The 25,444-nt window shown below is 41.3% G+C and overlaps 1 protein-coding gene across 1 annotated transcript; it reads left to right on the top strand.

Annotated features, from left to right (window-relative positions):
* Window positions 1-6,738: 6,738 nt before the first annotated feature.
* On the top strand, window positions 6,739-24,709 carry c1qtnf6b (C1q and TNF related 6b). The gene is made up of 3 exons (XM_039805464.1): window positions 6,739-6,817; window positions 13,606-13,798; window positions 23,949-24,709. Exons 2-3 carry the CDS (start codon window positions 13,618-13,620, stop codon window positions 24,494-24,496), a joined length of 729 nt encoding a protein of 242 aa, XP_039661398.1. The 5' UTR covers window positions 6,739-6,817; window positions 13,606-13,617; the 3' UTR covers window positions 24,497-24,709.
* The last annotated feature ends 735 nt before the right edge of the window (window positions 24,710-25,444 follow it).

Below are 25,444 nucleotides of genomic sequence, written 5' to 3'. Positions count from 1 at the left end.
GAAGACTTGGAGTTAAGCTTTTCTTTGAGAAAAGAACAGAACGGCACTGAAATCATTCTTTAAAAGGAAGATGAGTTCGGAGTTTTGCCGACCGGATACGGCAAAAGTTTAATCTATCAACTAGCTTCGCTACCTTCTTCGTTCCTCTGCCTGGTTGTAGCGCTATCCTATTGCGTGCGGAGGGAGTTTGAAAGACAACCGTTTATCCCGCCCTTCGGATTGAGCCCTGTCAATGGTGAGATCAACATCTGAGACCCAACATCTTGATGTGGGTCTGGCTTGTCAGGCTAGCTTTAAATGGTACCGTACCACACACCAAACATAATACAGCCTCCTTATTTACTCTTCTTCCTGCTCTTACAATTAAATTAATAACAATGAAATCAGCTCAATAAGTAATGACATGGAGAGTCACAACTGCAGCCAAGTCATGCTGGCCTGCTGTTAGTGATAAATACATATACATACTGAACAGTATTGCTGGAACCTAAGTACAGTAGAAGGGAAACTTGAGGGGAAATTATTAACTTGAAACATATGGAGGCCAAACGCATGAAAGAACAATATTGTAATATGAAGAGCATTTCGAGCCAAACAGGCATTCTCTGTTAAGAACTAATACCGTCTTTGAAGATTGGAAGATTGCTGGTTCCCACTGCTAAATCAGGGCTGAAGAGTGAGTGATACCAGCCTCCCCTTGCTCAATAATCAGTGCTGAGGTGCTTTTTAAGGAATACTCTTAACCCATGTGTTGTCTTAACGTCCACCATGAACTTGTTCTTCCGGGTCAAAATTGAAAATTAACTTTTTGGCCGCTTTTCCCAACGCAGTTTTTTTTCTCTCACTTTTTTCAATGCTAATCAAACCTAATGTAAATGACATTATACCTATTATTTGATTTTAAAAAAAAGCTGAAATTATCAATGATTTTGACTAATAGTTAAGATCAGAGGATGTTGAGTGGATCACAGGCTGGTTGATGTCAAAGTTTAGTCAGGAGACTGTTTGAAAATCATTTAAAAATAAATAATTAAAATGCTATAAAATTGAATAAAACACCCACAATTCAATTGAAGTAACAATAAATTTGACCAGCGAAGAATGTTATATATGGTTTCCTTACGACGTACATCCAAGCATCCAAGTTATTTTTGAACAATTTGGTTGAAAGAAACCCACATTTCTGATATAAAAAAAAAAAACGTTGAAAATGGGTCAAATTTGACCCGAGGACAACACAAGGGTTAACCCTTTGTTCTCATTTTTCTAATGTTTCAGTATCTCTTGTCATTTTGAAGCATCCTCAGGTCATAGCACGTAGCGAAGAATCTGATGTTCCCAGAGTTTCAAAATGTGTTGTCCCCGTTGAATTCTCGAGGTGAATGCTACTATTTATGTCACAATTAACTGGAAATCATTCTATGATTTAAGAAATTAAACAAGGATTTTCATTTTTTTTTTCTTTTTTCCGTTCTTCCTCCATATCACTTCTGAAATATTTCAACAGCTTGCCATAACACTTTGTACAGGCATTCCTGTTCTCCAGAGGATGAATCACTTTGGTAATCCTTTGCTTTTCATTTCGTGCCACCAGCAGGTCAATCTTTCCCAATGAAAGTTCTCACCAATCATAGATGGATTGGCACAACATTTTGTACAGACAATCGTGGCTCGACAATGTTTGCATACTTACAACTAAGATGCTGAACGTAACAGCTGCTAAACATCAGCATGTTAGCATTGTCTTTGGTTGCATGCAGATGTTAGCATTATAGCTCAAAGCACCAAAGTACAGCTGCTGGCATGGCGGAGTCTTGTTTCTTATTATGTATTTTTGTGTGTACAGTTTGTCTCCCCTAAACCATTTATCAGAGTTCCCTTTTGCCATGTTGAGCTATTTTGATGCGCCATTAACAACAGAAAATAAAAATCCAATGCATCCATCATCTGTTGGCGGAGGCTGACGATCACCAAGAGCACTGAACTGTTCTGTCTGTCAGCACATGTTCCACTGTAATGGATGCATTTCTTTCTGTCAAACCCTGATGTTGTAAATAAAAGCCCTGACACCGACCGGTACAGCTGCTGAGCCTGTGGTTGTTAAGCGTGAATGCGGGTAATATGAAGATGAATCAGAGCTGAAAAAGAGAGCGTGTATATGTGAAAGGGTACTGCCAAAGCCCAGAGTGTCTCCCAGGTCACCTCTTGTGGGCAGAGCATGAGCTACTCCCTTCACATCACAACCACAAACTAAAACAAATAGTGTTAAAATCACATTTACAAGCGTTGCATACCTGCCAACCCTGGATGTTGTTTTTGCACAGAATTTTGGCAATTGCTCTAAATAAAGAAAATAGGTTTTGTTGAATATTTGTGAGGTTGTATGCCTTTATGCATAATTGTTTGGCACAAACTTAGTATTGCACTTCTGAACTTGTGTGCTCAGCATAGCTGCCAAATAAAGATGTCTAAAACAATAAAACAATGGAACGTTACAGAGGCTGCAACTAGTGCTTTGTGATTCATTGTTAAATGTTGCAAATGAATATTATGATTTGTATTTTATTTTACAAAATGAAACCTTTTTGGGATGTAATGAATGCAACTTCCACTAATATTGCCTACTCAGGCTCATAGAGCAACGCACACGCATGCACGCGCACACACACACACACACACACACACACAGTGCCACGCAGTCAATAGAATCATTCCACATACAGGTCTTGTCAATCCATATTATACTCTGTGTGTGTTTGTGTGGCACGTTCATCATTGTGTGAATTTCTAATTTATTCCAGCTGTTTTCATCTATTACTGTTGAATTGACAGGTGTAGAGTTACTAGAACTCTGCGCAACACATTCACCCCCCTAATTACTCTTTTTAACACACGCTTGACCTTAAATTTAAAGCTAGTCCTTTTGATCTTTACCCTTGACCCAAATCCAACTCCTAAACAAACCCGATCCCGCCTACACCGACCTACTACGGTAATATTGAACCAAGTTCACTCCAATTTCTTTTTAAATTGTGACCTGAGCTGAGACTGCAGGCTGCAGCACTCAATTAACTCTAACTCAAACCACAGCATAACCTGGAAAAAAAGAGAAATAAAATCAAAGCCCCCAGGGTGCCAAAAGACATGAAGCAGAACCCAAACCGATCAGGTCAGACCAAATCATGTTTGATTGAAGAATTAAAGCCCTTCCCTGAACCAGCAGCTTATTTTATAGTTTAGTCATGTACTGTTATAATACCTATTACTCAAAACTCCAATAATACAGTGTCCCACTTAAAGTATTGCATACATTTAGTCCATAAAAGATTGGTGATAGCGTAGTAAATGTGTGCTAATGTGTATCCCTGGATGTTTTTCCCTCATCTTTCGAACTTTGTTTGGACATGTTTTCTTTTAATGTAGAACTACAGGCTCCTACCACACATTGAGATGTCACTCTTCTTCATGTGTTTGCTGTATTTTGTCTTTTCGCCTCTGTGGCATCTGGTTGGCAGCTCTCGAAGCCGAGCAGGCCGACAGGAAACAGAACAAGAAGAACACAGCCAAAACCCTGAGGGAAAGGGGGAAAGTCTGGGCGATGGATAGCTACAGTAGAGAGCATGGGACATTTGGGAGCGAGAGAGAGAGAGAGAGATACACTAAGATATAATTAACCAAAAATATACTGAAACATACTCATGAATTTGGTTAATACCTAACCCCAGCAACCTGAGACATCATAAATAAATCTGTTGGATGGACTTGCAGTAGGTGTTTTCAAGTTTCTGACCCTCTCCTTAAGCATGCTACAGGAACTTACAGAGGCAGCGAGTTGGTAAAGTGCAGCTGGTAAAAAATGGTCTTTATGGGGGTGTGCTGGCCGTATAATTAGGTGTTTTTACCATCACAGGCTTCCTTCCACGTGGGCTACAACCAATGCTATGAGTATAAGTGGCTCCAGGGCAAGACCATTAAAAAAGGAGTGACTTTGTTCCTGTTTGACTTCACACAAGTCTGCTTCTCAAATGGAATTCCCCCCCTCAGTTGATCTTCTTACACTATCATCAAATTTTCAGGCTGTTTGGTGTTTTTCTTTTTGTGGATGATTCCCTTAGCCAGCTCTCAGTTTTGTACTTACTGCACCGTATATCCCCAGATTGCCTCTCAACAAACCTCTGAGATTGTCAGAGGAAGTTGCTGAGGTTTTTGGTTTAGGCCTTGGATCTAATAAGAAAACTAGATAACCATGTCCCAAGTCCCTGAAAGTTGTTTACTGGGCACTTGTGGTGGAGTCATTCTGAAGAAATACTGTTGGTATTGAAACTCAACACCCACAAAAAAAAATCCTTCCCTCCCATCAGTGCTCCTTCAGAAAGTTAGCATGTGTCAGATTTAGCGTCCCCTCTGGCATCCGCTAGCCTTTCTCTTCATAAATCCATGGCCTTTCCCCTGTCCTGTACACGAGCACGAACAGAATAGTGTTGTGTGGCTCTGAGTGCACTTTGTTTGTTTCCCTTTTATAGAGCCAGGGCTGTGGAGGAACTTTGTATGAACTACGTATAACTTTTTTTTTTTAGCACACACAGAAGGGACAGCTATAGCGGACTGAAAGGATATTTGCTGAATTTGACAAAAAAGGTGGTTACACTTTACTTGAAGGTATCTACATAAGAGTGACATGACACTGTCATGAACGTGTCACAAACATTATAAACAAGTCATCGACGTTTATGACATAACGCTTCTGTCAGTAAGTGTCATTCGGTTTTTGTCATGACAAGTTATAGTTAGGGTTAGGTTTGGGTTAAAACGCAGCGCCCCGAATGGGCGCTACGAGGGGCACGGGCACAAGGGGACCACTGGTGTGAAGGTTAGGGTTAGAGTTAGAGTTAGAGTTAGGGGTTAGGGTTAGGGTTAGGGTTAGGGTTCATGTGTCATGTCATTCTTATGTAGATACCTTCAAGTAAAGTGTTACCAATTTTTTTAATAATAATAATAATACATTTAATTTATAATGCACTTTTCATCAGAGATCTCAAAGTGCTACAGGTTAGAAATAAAAAAAAAGATTTTAGATTAGAGTCGCCCTTAAATGTGTTTCACGGGTGCCTGGGTAGCTCACGTGGTAGAGCAGGCGCCCATAGAGGTTAACGCAGCGGCCGCAGGTTCGACTCTGCCCTGCGGCCCTTTGCTGTATGTCACTCTCTCCCCTTTCATGTCTTCAGCTGTCCTATATATTAAAAAAAGGCCTAAAAAAAAAATCTTAAAAAAATACAACGTGTTTCATGCTTCTTGCATTCAGCGTGGTCAGGGCGGTCTGGATGGCGATATGCACCGAGCCGCGCACCTCCAACATTTTTGTAACAACCCGGACACCGCATTGCAAAAATTGGCTACAGAGGAGAAGAAGTCAGTTCTTTGAGCCGCTGTGATTGATGCTATGACCGCTTTGACCGCTCAGTCCACACGTGCTGTCCGCAGCACCCTTTTTAGACCGCACATTTAAGCCAAAAATGTGCACATGCATGGGCCCACTGGAACTTTGGGCCGCTAGGCACCCAGGACTCAGATGTTAGTTATGTCAATGTCTGCTGGAGTCATTGCAAGTATGCCTGGAAAACAGCACCACACGCTTCAGACTGGATTGTTCCTCGAACTTACCATGAACTACAGATGGGATGTTAAGTACAGTGATTGAACTACTTACTTTAATTCAGAAACATAAAAAAAAAAATTGTGATCTGTATCTGTTTAACTTTTCCTGTTTTACTCTTTTTCTTGTGCTTTTTTTTTTTATCTTCTTAGCCAGATTATCTTGACAGGGTCTTTTACACAGAGAGTCCGATGAGAATGCTTTATATAAATTACAGCAATATGACAGAGGCTTCTGCAGTGATTTAAGAACTACAGAGGTAGTTTAGGAGAGGTGATACAAATACTGTATGTAGTTATTTTTGGCATGCCGATTTGGAAGGCATGGGACAAATTAAAGGAAAAGCAGTAGTTAACTGTCCAGAATCTGAGTCATGGACACAGTAGAGAGAGAGAGAGAGAGAGAGAGAGAATTGACCTGAATTTCAGTTTGAGTGGTGACAGTTCCCTCATGCTCTCTGTAATAAAACTTCAGTCTGCAGTCTTGCCTATCTCTAAGTAGCCTAAGAGTGATGGATGTTGAGTTTAGGGAGGGATGGAGGGGAAAGTACAGGAGGAAAAAAAGCAAGACAAGAAGGGGGGAAGGGAAGAAAGAAAGACTGACTTATATTCTTTGATGGAAGAAGGGGGTAGAGGTGTGTCCTGTGTGTGTGTGTGTGTGTGTGTGTGTGTGTGTGTGTGTGTGTGTGTGTGTGTGTGTGTGTGTGTGTGTGTGTGTGTGTGTGAGAGAGAGTGTATATGGGAAAGAGGGAGAAAGAGAGAGAGAGTGAGTGAGAGAGGAGAGAGACTGACTTCTTATATTCTTTGATGAGAGAAGGGGGTAGAGGTGTATGTGTGTGTGTGTGTGTGTGTGTGTGTGTGTGGAGAAAAGGAGAGAGAGAGTGTATATGGGAAAGAGGGAGAAAGAGAGAGAGTGAGTGAGAGAGGAGAGAGACTGACTTCTTATATTCTTTGATGAGAGAAGGGGGTAGAGGTGTATGTGTGTGTGTGTGTGTGTGTGTGTGTGTGTGTGTGTGAAGAAAATAAAAGAGTGTATAGGCTATGGGAAAGAAGAGAGTATATGGAAAAAAAAAAAAAAAAAGAGGTTTCTCCTCAGTAGTTCGCTCTCTCATTCTGACAACAGCAGCCGTTCCCCCCCTGCTCCGCTGTGCCGAGACTCCACCAGGTAAGAAAAGCGACCACACTCTGACACGATGTGACAACGACTTTATGACAATCCGTCTCACGGCCGACACGACTCTGCATAATAATCCTCCGGAGCCTAAAAAAGAAAAAAAGAAGAAGGAACATCCAGCGGCGCATTTAGCGCGCTTGCAGAGACGACGTGCAGCATTGAAGAAGTTATTCACAAGTCGCCAACTCAGCAGCAGCTTTTTCGAAAAGTTACCCCAAACATCGCCGTGCACGCTCTCACTGACACGTTTCTTAAAAGTGCACGGCGTTTGTGTCTGTGTTTGTGATTTCAGTTGTGTGTGTGCGTGTGCGTGCGTTTGCATGCGCGCGTGCGTGTGCATGTGTGTGCGCGCGCGCGCGTGTGTGTGTGATTTATCCGGGCTGCAGTTGCATGCCAAAGTGATGCTCTGGCGTTGTAGACGTGGCTTCCTAAATGGGTTCATGATGACTGTTGCATGTGTGTTGCGGTCGGGTTATTATGTGGCAGTGAGTGTTCAGTTTATTAGCGGCGTGTTGTCATCATCATCATGGAGCACATTGTGCACACAGCTCTGGAGGGCAGGGGGGGGGATGTCGGTGCTGATGGGTTTTGGGTGAGGATGGGGTGAGGGTTGATGAGGTAACATGAGGTCACATTTGGCTTCTTCTCAGCTTCTGTCACACGGAGGTGTCAGGAATCTATCAGGTTACCTGAGTGTCAACAAACACCTACTCTACACACACTTTATGAAATTTGTTTTTAGGACAGCATCTGTTTTAATGTGTGTTGTTATTGTACATTTTGTATTTTAATGACATGTAGCCAAACCCACACTAGACACAGCCTATAGCAGCTATGATTGCTCATGCGTGGAGAGTGATTGACTGTGTGGAAAGAAACAAACTAGATGTGTCAGAAATCAACAATGTCTAGCCTCAAATCACAGCATACAGATTTGAAAGAAATTAGGGTCATATTGGTCTTAATAAACAAACTATATGGGACTCCAAGATGCTGCTCAGTTTTACAGGCATCTCATTCTATGGAACTTCTTCTAAATACATCTCTGCTACACCATATGCATAAAGCATCTAATTTCTTTCGAACTTACCCAGGGCTGCAACTAACGAAAAGCTTTTAGTAGCTTATTTAGGGTTCCCCATTTCACGCGGCTTATATATGATCATTGTACCTTATGAAATTGTGTTTAATGATACATTGATGACGTGTGAAATAAACGTGTAATATTGTTTTCTCAATTCATCGATTAGTTGTTTCTTTATAAAATGTCAGAAAACGGTGAAAAAAGTCAATCAGTGTTTGCCAACGCTCACTAAAATGTCCTTACATGTCTTGTTTCGTCCACAACTCAAAGATATTTAGTTCACTGTCCCAGAGGAGTAAACAAAATAGAAAATATTCACATTTAAGAAGCTGGAATCAGTTCATTTTTACAAAAAAAATGACTCAAACCGAATAAATGATTATCAAAATAGTTGGCGATTCATTTAAAAGTTGACAACTAATCGATTAAGTGATTCATCTTTGCAGCTGTACACTCACCAACCGCTGCACAGACACATTGCAATCTAAGTTCCATTGCAGCAGTCTTTGCTCCTAAGTCAGTATTGTTGAAACAATGACTTCTGCCACCAGTGTGGGTAGCTTTGAGGCACAATAGCCGCTTTCCGACCGGAGGGATTTTTGCAGTTCCTAGAACATAAAATTCCTAGAACCCTTTTTTTCTTGTGTTCCTAATTGACCAATTTGGGGATTTTTAAGTTCCTCTGGCTGCAGTTCCTGTAACTCTTTCAGCTCCTACTTCAGGCCCGGGTCTTTTCGCTGTTCCCTTTTCAGCATAGGAACCTAGGTCAATGAGGGTCGGGTTTCCGGTACAGACAGACCAACAACGGGACAATTTTAACAATTTTCACCATCTTATTCATCACTAAATTCACTTCTGACAACGTTTTAGGCGAGAAATGAACTGTTTAGATTTCGAATATAGGCATTCTTGCGGAAATTGATGCCGAATTGACAATTTGCTTCGAAGTTTTCGGAGTTGAGAAGTGCCTGGAAGTGAGGAGACAGCCGGCAGGGGCCTGCCCCGGCCGCTAGCTCGCCGCTCGGCCAGTCCTGCTCAGAGACCCCGCTGTCAGCTGGAGGTCTCTCAGACCGCTCTCGTAAATAAGAGGCTTTTATTTCGCCGTTGGCGGTTTGTTTGTTTAAATATCACAACACATGTCCATCATAAGATTAACGGGAACCTGTGGTTAACTGTCTTTTTTTAAACTCCACAAGCGTGGAATTTAACTCGGGCTTGACAACCTCGCTGACCAGGTCGTCACACACACACACACACACACACACACACACCACACACACACACACACACACGCACACACGTCCACAGCGCAGCAGGCAGAGGCGGGGGAGAGAGAGATACCCATTTCTCTTTGGGAGACTTGTTTAAATTATGACAAATATGCTATATACATTAGATTTAGTATTTAGTTCATGCCTTTTTTGGTGTATTTTTTTATTTATTTTAACGCTATAAAGACCGTTGCCGTGCTTGCATCACTCCCTTACCCCTCCTATAGTCCTTATGGCCACTTGGCCAGTGCAAATTCAAATGGAAAAAATGGTTTTGGGGGAGAGTAGTTAGTAGATCTGCTTAGAAGTGGACTGTTCCTATAACTACGTTCCTGTAACTACTTGGTCGGAAAGAGGCTATTGATGCACTGTGTTTCCCTTAAGACCTGACCTGAGTTGCATTCAAGAGATTTACTGTAAGCCCCCACTGGTGAAAAAAATAACTGCAGTGAATCCACAGCTGACAGTTCTAAAAGAAATGAGTAAAAATCCAAGTAATAAGTTATATTTTCCACACCGCACTTCCAAGCTGCAACACCCAGCTATAGTTCTGATGGCTTTTCCTTTACGACACACATGTTGCAGTTTAGTTTGTGTAGTTTTGATGGTTAATACAGTTGGGAACCAAGGAGTTGAAGCTTCTATTGTTGCGGCCATTGTGAATAATCAGGGTCATGTGGGGTCCAGTAAATTAAAATGATGAATCTGAAACATTCATGCGTAAGTGAGTAGAAACATATCCTCTGACATCTGGCTGACAAAGGGATCCAGATTCAGATAATAACTGTTATGGTTATATTTGATCAGTTGTTGGATCAAAAATATCGTGGGGAAAGAGATCCAGTCGTTTTGTTCTCTCAGGGTCATGCTCCATCCATCATCACAAATCCAGTTACCATTCATCCATCACTGTAAAAACTAAATATCTCTGTTATCTCTTGCATCTTTCTCTCCTCTGTTTATTGTTTTTTCTCTCTCATCTGTATTTCTTTTTTTGTTTCTCTTCTCCGTCTTGCTTCTCAGAGGATTTGTGTTTGACATGTGTGTGGATTTCTGAGGCTAAACGTAAGAATGTATGGCGTAAAAACAGATGAGACAGAAAAGTGGGAGTAGGAGAGATAGAAAGTAGGGAAACTGAGATACACTGCAGACAGGAAAAGACACAAAGAAAGGAATGATAGGAAAAGACGTAGAACAGAGTAGAAAGACAGCTCACATTTATCTTGTGATTGTTTTGGCTCATTGTTTTGGTTGTGTGGTCATCAAATTCCATTTTCATCAACTGTGTTTCTCACAGCACTGTGCAGCTGTTTTCAGCAAATAAACTCTGATAAACCCACTACACACTGCCTGCCCAGCACCAAACAGACAACGAGACTGGCTGGTGATAGTGCAGCATCTAGCATCTAGAGACTTAGATATTTTTCGCAGAAGATGGTGAAACCAAAACAGAGCTTCAAAGGAATGAATATTGGAATTACATTTGTCAGGTAACCAGCTCGGCATTGCATATCTGTGAATAGGTAACCGCTTGCTAATTTATCATTCATTAAAACTCTATGATACAGCAATATGTCATTTTCCTTTCGTTCTTCTGCCCCTGTGTGGCCAAAAAATGAATAAATACATACAGCCTTAATTATTTAATTTGGTTATTTTCTAATGTTAGTCTTTGTATCAAAAGAGCTGTTAAACAATGACTACGTTTACAAGCTGTCAATTTTCGGATTACGGTCGGGTTAAGGTCAGTATTCGGGTTTCTGAAACATTCGGGAATAACCCGTTTACATGCGTGAGCAGAGAGAGTTACTCCTGTATATATGGAATTTGTAATCAATTGGCAATATCCCGATGTAAACGGCGACGCACGGTTAGCGTCTGGACGTAGCCTACGGACAACCTTAAGACGCAATAACTTTTCGGTCACCTTCTTATAAATCTCACTATCTCGGTACTTTCTGCCATCAACAAAAGACATTATATTCATGGTTTTCACCACACTAATAAAGAAATTGGTTTCCTCCTCGCTCCAAAAGTGTGGTGCTGTGCTGCGTCTCGCCATGTTTACCTCTACTTCTTGTTTACTTCCGGTATACTGCGCGCAGGTTTTCTGCATTGACATATATATAACTATATTATATATAATAGTATATCATTTTTATTATAACTATGTTTTCTGGCGCATACAAGAAGTTCCTCTACTCAAAAGACCAAGATTCCTTGCGAATAGAACATGCGCAGAACACAAATCAATGTTCCTTTTGATGGGGATATGCCGATACGCGTTTACATGACCAAAATTTCGGGTTAGAAAAGGGGTAACCCAGGTAGCATATTCGGGTTTTTAAAAACCAGAATATGAGCATATTCGGGTTTTTGCTGGTGTTTACATGGCCGTGCGCGACCGGGTTATTGCTAATATTCTGGTTTTGAACGGGTTATTGGCTGCATGTAAACGTAGTCAATAAGGGCGAGATGAAAGGTTGTGAATCTGTGTTTTGAATTTTTGCGGTGAGACTGATTTACATTACGTCACACATCAGTCGGACTGATTACATCTTCAAATATACTGTGTACACTTAAAGCTGCATTAACTGACTTTTTGGCCACTTGGGGGCAGCAGAAACAAGCTGCTGTGAACACATCACTGACATGTTACCAAGTTTATAAAGTGAACGTGTTAGCAAACAGTTGGCCATTTACTGTGCACATGCAGCAGTCAGCAACATTAGTAGGCCTATTCATATGATTCTGTACACCTGGTGAATGTATGTCCAATATCCCCATAGCTAGATTTTTGGTCTTCTCTTCTATCCTGAGGGAAATATCAGGCTCTTTAGCTGCTAAATGCTCCACTTCGTCTGTTTGCTGTTCAGAGGTAGGCAGGGTTATGGTTAGAAGAGCGGTTTGACAGAAAAGTTGCACAGCCGGAAAATGCATAATATGATCATTATTTGGGGATTTATGAGTACAACAGACCAATTTCACATACAAGTAATCATGGGATCCAGATTATAAGAATGAATAATATAATGTTAATTATAGCCATTTTAATAAGATATTACAACATACCATCAAAGCAAAGTCTATACATCTAGTATTGTAGGGATGCTAAGTTGCTTAGCCAGTTGGGTTTCATGCCACATCATGGTCTTGTGTGACTCAATGGGTTGCAGGTTCCAGCCCCCATTATGCCCCCCAATATGCACTCAGTTTACCATAAGCCAGTATGGGTTAAAGGATCATCCTGGTGCCATATGTTTTGTCTTATGTTCTGTTATAGTTATGCAGAACTATAAATGTCTCTTACTCTTACTAACTATCAAAGTCTCATTACTGCAAAATACAATAGAGAAAGCTTTCAGGAATAAGTGAATCTAGTGTCTTCTGTCAAATTATTTTTTCTCTCCTTGCTTTTAATTTGTGGTGTTGCAGAAATGTGTGTCACAGAGAACAATTAGAGAGACGTTTGTGTGTGGATCTGGACCGACAGAGGAGGTGTGCCAAGAGCAACAGGTTCGGCAGCACATATTGTCCTTGGAAACGTATGTGAAAGGGTTTGAACTCATGTGGAGGATATCAAAACGCTGCTGATATTTTCACAACCAATCAAGTCCAGGTGTGTATGTGTGTATGTATGGAAGGAAACATAACTCCCCTCCCTTTTTTTTTTTTTTTTTAATCTATAGATTTCCTCCTGGGTTTATATTTCTTAATCCATGTCCTCTGGCTCCCATGACAACTCTTGAGTCAAAAGATAATAAAAGGTCATCTATGGCTTTGACTTTCATAACACATGTGCTTAAAAGGAGAAAACACTCCCTCAGATATGGATATTGCGACGTGTCATCAGTCCGTGATGTTCAATTATGCCAGGAGTTACGTAGCGCTGAATTGTATCAGAATACCCTGTCTTGTCTGATTAGTGATTTCCTTACGTTTCCCAGAAACCTTTCAACAGCTGCCAGAGATTAGGTGTGAAGGACTTATGTTTATCAAAGATGAACATTTTGATAGCTAGCTAACAAAGTTGTGAACACTTGGACATATCCATGACTTTGACCTCGGAAAATCGGACTTCCGAGTACAAATGGAACGCACTAAAAACCCTCAAACTCTAGCTCTTGGGATAACTGGGATGTGGAAAATACACCACCAAACAACAAAACTGACCCAAAGGTATTGGTTTTGGGATTTAGCTAGCTTGTTGCAGAAGCTATTTTGGAGAAGAGTGGAAGCAAGAGCCTCATTATAAATAAAAAAAGAATGTAAGCCTATTATGTGATGGCTTTTAGGGTCACATGGATCCATAAGTGCCTTCCTTTGCTCTGACTTCATACGGACATACAGTCACAACAGACCTTCCACTCCACCTACATATAACTTTTCCACTCTCCTTCCTTTCTGCTTCATTCCACTCCCAGGTTGTGACAGCCATGTTGGCGGTGTGTTTGAGGCTGCTTTTGCTCCTCCCCCTGGCTTGCTGTGTCCCCTCCCCCTCCAGACCTCCTTCCAGAGTCTGTAGACGGTGCTGCGACCACCTGGAGCCGCCAGCAGCCACGGGGCAATATCAGCTGCCTGAGGTCCGCACTGTCATCAACATGACCATCCTCAAAGGTACCAGAGAGGGGTGATTTCAGGATTTTTTAAGTGGGGTGGCACGGGGGGGACCCAATAATCAGTCAGTGGGGGATTACAGCATTGGAAATCTGTTTAGAAATATAGGAAATATTGGATAGGATAGAACAACACAATGTAATTCTGCTAAATAAAACATAATTTTTATTATTTATTACACTTGTTTTCATTATATGAAAAACTGTATATCATAATACAACACACATTTTCTATAGTCTCAGTCTGCCTTTAAAAAATAAAAACAATTTCAGTGCTGGTTCCATTATATCAGAATTTTGGATTGTCATCATGGAAACATTAATTGGTCATGTGACAAGGGCTGGGGAAACTGGCAGAACAGCCAGCCAAGTGACAGTACTCTGATCCAATGGAAATCCCAATTGTCAGATTGACAGTACTCTAGCCCAGTGAATTGGCAGATCCCCAGTTTTCCGTTTCCAGTTTGTCTTCTAATTTCTGCGGGATGTAACATGGGAAGTCAGCCATTGTCATGTATTTGTCTTTTAGGTACTGTGCTTTAAGCAACAATTCATTGTTGCGTTTGCGTGTTCATTCACCATAAACCATCCCTCCTCAAATATCTGTGTTGCCATCTCCCTGCTTCAAGCTACATTTCCTTAATCAGACCTCAGCTTCTGCTTATCCAGATGGCAGTGTGTCTGGCAAGGCGACTATTTAATCAGGAGAGTAATCATGTATGTTATAATGGAACAGTGCTGCTGAAGGGTAACCATGCATTGATAGCTAAGTAGAGTTGAAATGACAAATTAGAGTCTTTAAAAAGGAAATTAGACACTCCACTAAAATTACCTTTTTTTAATTATTTTCTTTGAAGGAACCAGATTGCCAAATAACATAGAATTTAATCGCTTTTATTTCTTTCATAGAAAATGCATATCAACAAATGAATTTATGTTAGCTCTAAAGTAAAGGAAGTGTAAGGAAGAATGACATTTTACTTGACAAAAGTAGAGTGTCTGCAAACTGGATTATAGCTCCAAAAATGTTTTATTTTGACCGGAACATTTTTAACGAACCTGGTAGGGTAGGGTAGCATTGCCTTTTTCAGTCGAACATCTATCCACAAACCACGTAAAGACCCAACCACAAGATTAGACAGAATATCATTTTGACCTGGCCTTCAGGAACCGTGTGGACCTGATAAGACCTCTACTTGTTACACATTGATTGATTGACTGAATTCCCCACACTCCCAGTGAGCCCTGTTACACTCAAAACTGAGACAGCTTGTATGAGATGACAATTATGTGTTTCGGCATTTGTGTGGCCTTATTTGTATGTGCAAGTGTGTGTGTTTAAGCCCGTTGGAAACACAAAGAGATAGAAAAAAATTGACAAGAGAAAAGGGATTTACTGTAAGATACAAGGATTTTATGATATCCAAAAACTACACAATCACAGCTAGAGAGGGATTTGCGAGAACATGTGTAACTAATATCAGAGCCTTTGTGGCCAACTCAACCAGAGCGGTCCAAACGATGTGTCATCAAACTTTTTCTGCTTAATAACCGAAAATGCCAAGTCTGTTCTGACCCACGATCAACCCCGGAAACGAGTCCAACTGCTGAACCATGGAAAGAACAATCTTTTTTCTCTTTGTCACACACCCACAAATTATAATGAACGGGTTTCTATGATAAACACTTGGGATGATATCTTAGGAAATTAAGCGACCGCCGACCAGTCACTTGACGGTGAAGTTTAGCCACAAAACCTTGACTATCACGTGGCGACGTGACAGTTGAGTGTAGGCACCAAAAACACTGGCTAAGATTAGAAAAAAAAAAGTGTGTGGTTCTGGTTAAAACAACTGGTTCCCTTAAGTCGTACTCCCCGGACACGAACACACATTTCCTGGGTGAAAGTCTTTTGTTTTCCACTTAACTTCTTCTGGGAAACAAACTCTGCTCCCCCCACTTAAAAGCCCTGTGTTTTAGGAGTAGGTTTAGGGTCAGGCTTTGTTCAAAGTCTTTGATAACATGGATGGAAAATGAAAAAGGGCCTTTAATATGAGAAAAAAAGGTTATAACCTCAGCTTTTGAGAGCTTTCGATCCCGGAGACTGATGAGTTGTATTTGTGTCTCGAATTGTTACTCTTCCTTACAAATGAGGCAATGAAACTGTATACAGTGTTAGTGTATTGCAGCTGGCGGTCCCAACAGATGCTTTCACCTGGCACTGAACTTGCTTATGTGGCGGAAAACACCCATACATGCACAAACGCACAGGAACATCGTCACACACTCATGCACAAAGGCACACACTAAGCTTTGGGCCGTTGTGCTGTTGCAAGGCACACAAATAATACACACAAACAAGCAAAACTCCTTTTTCTTCTGTGTGTTGCTATGACTCACTCACTGGAAAACAATAAAGCCGGATTTTCTTTGAGTGTGTGAGTGCTTTCTATGTTTGCATGTTGTGTGTGTGTGTGTGTGTGCGTGTGTGTTCTTGTTTAACTTTATTCGTGGGAGTCCAGTATACTTGTGGGGTCCGGACAGCTTTATGGGGCCAAAATGCTGGACCCCACAAGTTTAAAGGGCTGTTTGAGGGTTAAGACTTGGTTGTAGGATTAGGGTTAGAATTAGGTTATGGTTAGGGTTAGGGTAAGGGTTAAGGTTAGGCATTTAGTTGTGATGGTTAAGGTTAGGGTAAGGGGCTAGGGAATGCATTATGTCAATGAGAAGTACCCACAAAGATAGTGAAATGCACTATGTGTGTGTATGTGTGTGTGTTTGTGTGTGTGTGTGTGTTGTGTGTGTGTGTGTGTGTGTGTGCATGTGTGTGTGTGTGTGTGTGTGTGTGTGTGTGTGCGTGTGTGCATGTGCATGTGTGTGTGTGTGTGTGTGTGTGTGAGCGTGAGTGTGCGCGGTTGGGTTCCTCTGCAAAAGCTGCGGTGATTGGATTTAAACAGTGTGACCCAAAATCAGTCAGTCAGCCAATCTCAATTTGTAGAGCGCAGTCAGACACATTTCTCAAAAGAAACCAGAAGCCACAGTCAATGATGAAGGCGCTTCTGCACCCACACAGTTTTGACATCCCATCTACGTCCACAGGATTAAATTATATTTTACACAGCGTTAAAATATTCAGAAGGCTCAGAAGGTCGGCTTAAGTACAGTTGAGTCACAAAATTATTATCTTATATTGGGTTTGAGATTTTTCCCTTTGTCGTCTGTAAGCTTACGAGTACAAGTTATAGGCTGTTAGGGACTGTTTGTTATTTATATGAAGAGCCACTGGAGAAGTTTTGGGACCTTTAGTAAAAATAGACTTGATCCTCCTTTTGCCAGTAAAAGAATTTCTATGAGAGGCATGACCCTCCCCATCAATTTATGGATGCCTTCTGTACTGGTTAGCACTTGGTAAAAATGTGCAGATGCCACTTATTTTTTACAGCCATGACATGCATGATTTAACCTCTGCATTCTCATCTTATACATCACACTCCTCTGTTATGGTGTGGTGGCCATTTCAGTAGATTTACTCACTAACATAGTTGTGGAAACACAATAAGCATGGAAACTAAATGCACACTTCATGCATTACTGCATTACTTCAAATACTAAGTTACTCCTCTAGTAAACTAGTATTCACATAAAATAAAACATTGAGACCATTTAACAATGCACTCTGGGTAACATTCAACACACAAACTGGTTGCTATGGACTCGTCACTAGGCTTCCTCAGTCATTGTATATTTTAGCACATAGGTAAAGCTGCCGAAGCTGAACATTATATTCCAAAACATATTTGTTTATTTTTAAAGCAGATTTTAAATTACATTGTAACAATTTAACAATTCGCCCTTATGAAATCCATTCGCGGCACGGCTGTCTTGGAACACAATAGACAGACGGTGGCAGAATGCCCCGACACTTAAATTCAACTCAAATGTAACAGTGAACACAAAGGGCCCTATCTTGCACTCAGCGCAATTGCCTTTGTACACCGACACATGTATGATTCCTATTTTGCACCCGACGCACAGCGGACTTTTCCCTCCACAGACGCACGTCGGTAAATTAGGGAATGTTTTTGCGTTCCCGGGGGCGGTTCAGCGTAAAAGAGGAGGCGTGTTCAGGCGCAAACGTTGCCTGGTGCTATTTTGCAGTTTCAGAAAACAATTCCGCCACTGACCAGGAAAAACCTGGTCTAAAGTCAGTGGCGCTAGTCTAAAGTCAGTGGCGCATTATTCAGATGCTATTTTAGGGGCGCATGCTTGGCCATAATGTAGCGTGTGCACAACGCGCATACACTTCTCTCATCTACACGGATGCAGCAGTTCCCATTTTTGGAAACCATACATAATTACAAAGAAAAATATTACTGAAAATGCGCTTCAGGTGTTTGGATAGGTCAGGAGGCACTTTACAGTAGAGTCCTCAAAAAGTTGCAACATTCTTTGTGGCTTGTTGTGATTTACACAACATTTCCATGAATCATGGATGTGTTGATGACATAAATGAGGAAATATTAGAGGACTGAAGGAGACGTGATGTTGAACTACGGCGGGATCTGGTCCGGGAGTAATGCGCACGCGCCCTGATGAGCCGGGTGGACGGAGATGGAGTGGGGAGGGAGGAAGGGGCACAACAGGAGCAGGTGGTGCGTTTTGGAGGTACGCTCCATGGCTGCAGCAATCCTCTCCAGACTTGAGGAGATGCGCCTGAGAGGCGCAGCAACATCGCCACCCGGCCAAGACGGGCATTTATTACTTGTCCGCATCTCGGAACAGCTCCGCGGCGGCGCCCAGGCAATCCGCCGTCATAATAGCAACCCGCCATGGAACAAGCGCGCCTGCTCTTAAAGGAATGTGAGATGACGCTCTGATTGGTTATTTTCACGTTACGCCCAAACCACACCTAGCTACTTCAGACCAACCCATTTTAGATTTGCGTCGGCCGCAAGAGTCATTTATCCCGCCGGTATAATAGCAACAGCGGCCGAGATCCGCCCACAAAGCTACTTGCGTTTTGCGTTTCATACTTGCGTTTCGGATCGTTAAAATAGGGCCCTCAGTGTTCGACCTACAGTCTGTTGAGATGCCTCCAAACGCAGAAACCAAGTGCAATCACATAAAATGTTAAGAAAAAAGATCCATATTTTGCAGTAATCCAATGACACGAAAAAAAAAGTAATCCATATATTTCAGTAGATCCACAAAAAGGTAAATGATACGGGTGTATCGAGCAAGGCCTACGCGTGTCACATTCACCAGCCAGCTCCAAACAGGTGAACGAGGCCTCTCCACTTCGCCGTTGAAAATACAGTGGAATAAAACGTATACTTGTCCAAATCTACACAAAACGCGCAAAATCAATTAGTAAGCTGACATCAAATGTATATCCATGGCATTTAGGAAACCTTTATTGCAACGTTGGCACGGCAAGTTGTCCAGACATAGTGCAAGAGTAATTTTCGTTTTTTACATCTTGCTGCTCCCATCGTCAGCAAGGTAGGCTAATATAGTTTTTTTACTAAAGCAGTATATTAAATCAGATGTATTACCTACCACCATTTAGTTGTTTTGTGTTATTTAAAATATTTATAAAATATGTGGTCATGATCCCCCCCCCCTCCTAGACTATAAAATTGTGGGTGACCCTCCCCTCAATAAAGAACAAAAAGACATAACCCTCCCCTATTTTCCTCCGGTGGTCCATTCCATAAATACCGAACGGTCACTTACTCAGCACGGCCTTCCGGATCTCATATCATAAATTGTTCAGATGTTATGCTATCCCGTTAGCATTGCTATTCTAAAATATTATGATTTGATACAATGTAGTGCTTTTTTTGTGATTTATGGTCTCTTTCTTTCAATGATGTTCTAGACCTTGCAGAACAGTTCATTCTTTCAATAATGTTCAATGAACAACTTCTGGGTCACGGCCAACTTGTATATAGTTTATTTATGTATAATATACCCTGTATGTACATTTTATAGTATATGAACTGTACATAAATACAGTTTTTGTTATTTTACATTTTTAGGGTTGTCGCCCTTCTCCTTCCTCAGTGTTTACGGTGTCCTATATTTCGTTTGTTTGAGTGAGAGGAGCAGTTGCATTGTGGGGAAGGACAGAAAATCATCAGCTCAATTAAAAGCAGATGAGGCAGGTTGAGGGTGAGCCAGAAAAGTTACAATATTTCCTTTGAAATGTACTCCTGGAATTAATCAATCATTACAAATATAGATATCTTAACAGTGTATGAGTATCTAAAAGTGGATATTTTTTTGGGAATATTCAAAGAGAAAGAAAGGTCAGAATGTTACATGTTACAGGCATTAGTTTGTTTTTTTGATTTCAGGACCAAGGATCAGTCCCATATATGGCCATCTAGTGTAGGGGTGCTGCTAAGCTGCTGTTTGTGGACACTGCTTTAACTCTCTTCAGGGCTCTTTGTGTGGACGCTGGTCACAGCTGGACAGATAATTGTACATCTGTCCAGAGGATCACCGGTGTTTACCTCAGGGCTCCAGGAAGCGATGGCAGCGGTTCTTCCTGTGTGGTTTACCCAACCCAGAGATGTTTAACTGCTGATCCAGACAGCAGAGCAAGATTTCTTTAAAAATGTATACAACTGTCACCAACAACCACGGTGTGATTTGTGAAAAAATGCAGAGGGGGGTGTTTTTTGATCATGCACAATTAAACAAAACATGCAAGAATGAAATCCCCCTGTCAATACCATGGATATAGTGCCACTCGGCCAGCCATGTCAAAACACTGATTTATGAACTTCAAGATCCAATGGAAAATAATCTCAAAATGAAATAGCACAAGGTGGTGTCAACATAAAACGGCGCTTCAAGCCGGAGAGCGGAGTTCACTTCGCCGCGAAAACAAAACAAAATACGTTCCTCCAGGAAGCGCTCGTTCCTTCCTCGGGAGTGTTTTAACCACAATCTTTTTTCCTAAACTTAACTAGTTGTTTTATTGCCTAAATGTATCTGTCATCGCCACATGACGCTAACTTTTTCTGGTTAAACTCCATGGCCTCTGAAAAGACCGTCATCTGGCAGTGCCCGTAGCAGGCTCGCAGACTCATGTTGGTGGCTAAACAACTGCTGCTGGTAGCCGGCATCCCAGAGCTCTGTAGCAGCTAAATATAACCAGGAAACGGCAGCTCGGATTTTATCGTTCTATGTGTTCACATTACAGCGCTTTACTTGCTTTTATAATGCTCATTTTCAGGTTCATAATTGTATTTAGAGGTTATATCAGAATAGGTTTACATGGTTTAATTTTCAGAAAACACAATTTTTGTCATACTGCACATTGCTGCAGCTCCTCTTTTCACCCTGTGTGTTGAGCTCTCTGTTTTAGCTACAGAGTGAGGCATCACACTTCTGTTCCATCTTTGTTGGGAGTCGCACATGCGCAGTAGCTAGGTAAGGACTACTAGCCAGTCAGAAGCAGAGTATGAGGGCGTGCCATGCTAGCAGCTAGGCGAGCATTATAATGTGTGTTACAAAGTAACGCACGTTCATCACGGAAGTAAAGACTGGACTACAATAGAGCTGTTTGGAGCAGTTTGTGAACAGTGTTTTCTGTTGGAGATGGTAAGTCCCTTTGGGGTGGACTTTGGGCTTTTTCACTTTGGAAGCCTATTACATGCACAAAAAAAGATATATAGGAAAGGGAAACAGCCAAAAAGCATAATATGAGCACTTTAAAATACTTTTATTTTAGGTATACAATATGGTCTATTGGTGAAGTAGCATTGCTTACTTTGAGGGGGATACCCACCGGGGATAAAAAATAATTCAGCAGGGGTAAATCCCACACCCCCCCCCCCCCGGCAAATCGCACCCTGCTAACAATTACTTTACCGGGAGGCTGTTTTGTTTCTCAGTTTTTTTACCCTCTGTTTATCATTGAAGGGGTGTTTGCTTAGCTCACGGGCCTTTTTGCAGCTGCTCCGAACTGACATGGAGATGGAGCTAATAAAGTCCAATAAGCAGTGTCACTTGATTTCAAAGCCAATAGTTTTTTGTGTACTTGAAACAGTAACAAACACTTACATTTCAGTCAGGAGTGGTGACAGGAGGACTACATAAGGTCATTAATCATTTTCAGAGCTTGCTGTCAAACGTCTCAACGTCAACATTACATGAGCCGAGAGGTCCAGTCCTGTTTTTAGCTGTGTGATGAAGTGAGGAGGTAGGGAAATGTAACTGAAGATTGTAAAATAACTGTTTGCAGATGCATGGTTTTCACTGACTGGGCAGCGATGTTTCCACCTTGTTGACCATAAAAAAATATCTTACAATAGGAAATACAGTAGTGGGCAGGGCTTTAAATTAACTTTTGTGATTACCAGCCAACATTGCTAGTAGATTTTTAAAGTTACCAGCCAATCAGACTTTCCACTAGCCACATGTTTTAGTTTTCACCCTAACTAATTTAACTACTTAATTTCAGCTCCTCTGGTTTGTTTCATGCCGTTCTTTTCGTAATCGATACCACACACGCTAGGCACGTAGCCAACGGTTCTATGACACGTCACAACATAGTGTTCATGGGAAATGTAGGATTAGTACTACAAGCAGTGTTGCCAGTAAAAGATTACGGTTCCAAACCAAACGCACACAAAACCGCCCACATATCTTGATGGAAAACATACCAATCTGGTAACGCTGACTTGTTTTCTTACAGACGTATTGTTGTTGTTTGCTTCATTCATCACCGGCTACATTGCCTAGTAACTTTACAATGTTACCTTTATTTTTACCCGTATTTGGCGGGTGTCAATTTAAAGCCCTGGCAGCAGAGGCAGAATGGCAATCGGGAGAGTTGGAACTTTTACCGGTGGGCCGGTAGTGTTTCGAGGCCCTGAGGGCCGGTCTGATGCCCACAGCCGCTGGCCGGCCGCTGCCCGCTGGTCAACCCGTACGGCGTGCTACAGCAGCCTCTTACTTCCGAACATTCATTCCGGTATATTTTTTGGTTTCACTCCGCCCCTTCCTGGCAGGGGGACTAGCTGTTTTGTATTTCATAGACTTACAGCCTTTCATTTGAATCAAACTTTAATTGTGTTGTATAAAGGTAAAGGGAAATTCATTTAGGAGAAGCATCTTAACTCGGGGCGGCAATCTTGGCCGACATTGGCTGTTTAAGCGCCTGTAGCAGGCTCTGTTTTACTGTAAAGCTATCCTATGAAATTAAAAGACCAATGTAAGGTATCAGTTGGTCTCCAAAGTATATTGTAATGAGACAATTTTCCTTTCAGACAAAATATTAAAAAAATATGAGCATAAACATTAGAACAAAGCATAAACAACAGAAGAACTTTCTCTTTGTATGCCCTTTGGTATTGCAAAATCTTCCCTCTTGCAGAAATAAATTATACAAATGTTATTGCAGTTCCTACTGGTCCTCAGTAGAAGTATATAAAGGTCATAAATTAGGCTACATAAAAACTGGTTATGACTCAGCATTTTAAAACTCCTGGCACGTTCGATGTGAAAGCTTTGCAGCAATTTGTTTCCATTTCTGGATTTGTAACCGTTATAAATGACAATAAAATCTTAACGGCATTGTGGGCATGTCAAAATGAATTGATTGGTTTTGTCTTTTCTCAGTAAGAGCTGCATTATAGCCAATTGGGGACAAAATAATGTAGTCTATCTGGACCAGCCTTGACTGTTAATGGGCACAATAATGATAATTTTTCATTTAAACTAAAAAAATATTATCTCATAAATTTTTTTTTTTTTTTTTTTATTAAAAAAAAAAAAAAAAAATAAATTTTTTTTTTTTTTTTATAAAAAAAAAAAAAAAAAAAAAAAAAAAAAAATTTTTTCTTTTTTTTTTTTCCTCCCCATGTTTGAAATATTTAAAGCAAAATTACTTTTACAATCTGTTGTATATTTTATAATCTTAGAAATATAGTCTTAATCTGTAAAGTGAGTGTAGTGAAGTATGATATTCCCCTCTGAAATGGAGTGGAGTAGAAGTAGGAAGTAGCATAAAGTGGAAAGTACTTAAAAAAACAAGCAACTTAAGTACAGTACTTCAGTTAATGTACTTAGTTACTTTCAACCACTGAAGTTGAATAACAATTTTTTTCCGTCTGTGTTTCTGCTTGTCCACGCAGGTGATAAAGGAGACAGAGGCGACAAGGGTACACCTGGGAAACCCGGCTTAGAGGGCCCCCCCGGCGTCCGAGGACCCATGGGCCCTAAAGGCACCAAAGGCCAGGCGGGCTCCCCCGGAGACGCCTGCAAGATCCCTCACTCCTCCTTCTCGGTGGGACGCCGCAAGTCCCTGCACAGCGTGGACTACTACCAGGCGCTGGTGTTCGACACGGTGTTCGTCAACCTCCACGGCCACTTCAACATGTTCAAAGGCAAGTTCTACTGCTACGTGCCGGGGATCTACTTCTTCAACATTAACATCCACACCTGGAACTTTAAGGAGACCTACCTCCACCTGATGCACAACGACAAGGAGCAGGTGATCCTGTACGCTCAGCCCAGCGAGAGGTCCATCATGCAGAGCCAGAGCGTCATGATGGACCTGGCTCTGAATGACGAGGTCTGGGTGCGACTCTACAAGAGGGAGAGGGAGAACGCCATTTACAGTGACGACGTGGATGTTTACATCACTTTCAATGGATACCTCTTGGCTCCTAGCATCCAGTAAAAAAAAAAAAAAAAAAAAGAAAAAAAAGGGGAGGGAGTAGGGCTGGGTACCGAATTCAATACTTTTTAGGCAACGACCGAATTGCCTCTGAAGTATGGAGTATCGAAAAACGCCTCGTCATTCAATAGCCAATTTCAATATCTCATCAGCGTCAGTGAGCCATCAGCTTGCCGCATGGTTCTACCAAGATCTGATAATGTTGGTGATTTCTAACGTTACGTGGGGTGTGGGGGGTAATTTTTTAGTAAGAAAAAACTATGAGATTTATAATGTCTAATGTTGTAATTTATTTTTGTTTTATAAAATTAGCATCGAAAAAAAGTATCGTTTACGAACCGGTATCAAAGTCACGGTATCAAAGTCACGGTATTGGGTATCGGTACCGGTATTGAATATGTTTGATCGATACCCAGCCCTAGAAGGGAGGGAATAACGTGAGGAGTGGCAGAATCTTTGGGTTTGGATTTTTTTGGTCTTTTTGCGATGGATACTGCTTCATGCCAAGAAACAGAGGAGACTGAACTCAACTAAACAGAGGACATTACAAGTTTGGTGCTTATTAAAAAAAAAAAAACTGTTCAGTTTGGAGAGGAATATACTGTGCTTTCTTAAATAAGGACTGCCCAAAAAATATTAGTATCAAAAGGAACAATAAAAAAAGAGACAGGTAGCGCAGCACACAATTAGGAAGAATCGTTTACTTCCTTTGCACTAGAAATACACTTTTGTACAAAGTAAATTATTTATCCTACGTCTGTGCTGTGCTACTTTTCCTCTCCACTCATTTCAGGGACGTTGTGTATAAACACAAGTTATGTCACGTATCAGGAATCCTGCATCTGTGCAATCAATGATGTATTAGTGCTATGAACAGAGAGGTTAAAATGTGTTCGGACGGACTGCTGTCCATACCTTTAACCTCTTTTGTGCCTTTCAGAAGAACACTTA

This window comes from Perca fluviatilis, chromosome 1 (assembly GCF_010015445.1).
Source record: "Perca fluviatilis chromosome 1, GENO_Pfluv_1.0, whole genome shotgun sequence".
Taxonomy (NCBI): Eukaryota; Metazoa; Chordata; class Actinopteri; order Perciformes; family Percidae; genus Perca; species Perca fluviatilis.
This window is presented reverse-complemented; position numbering and strand designations above follow the sequence as displayed.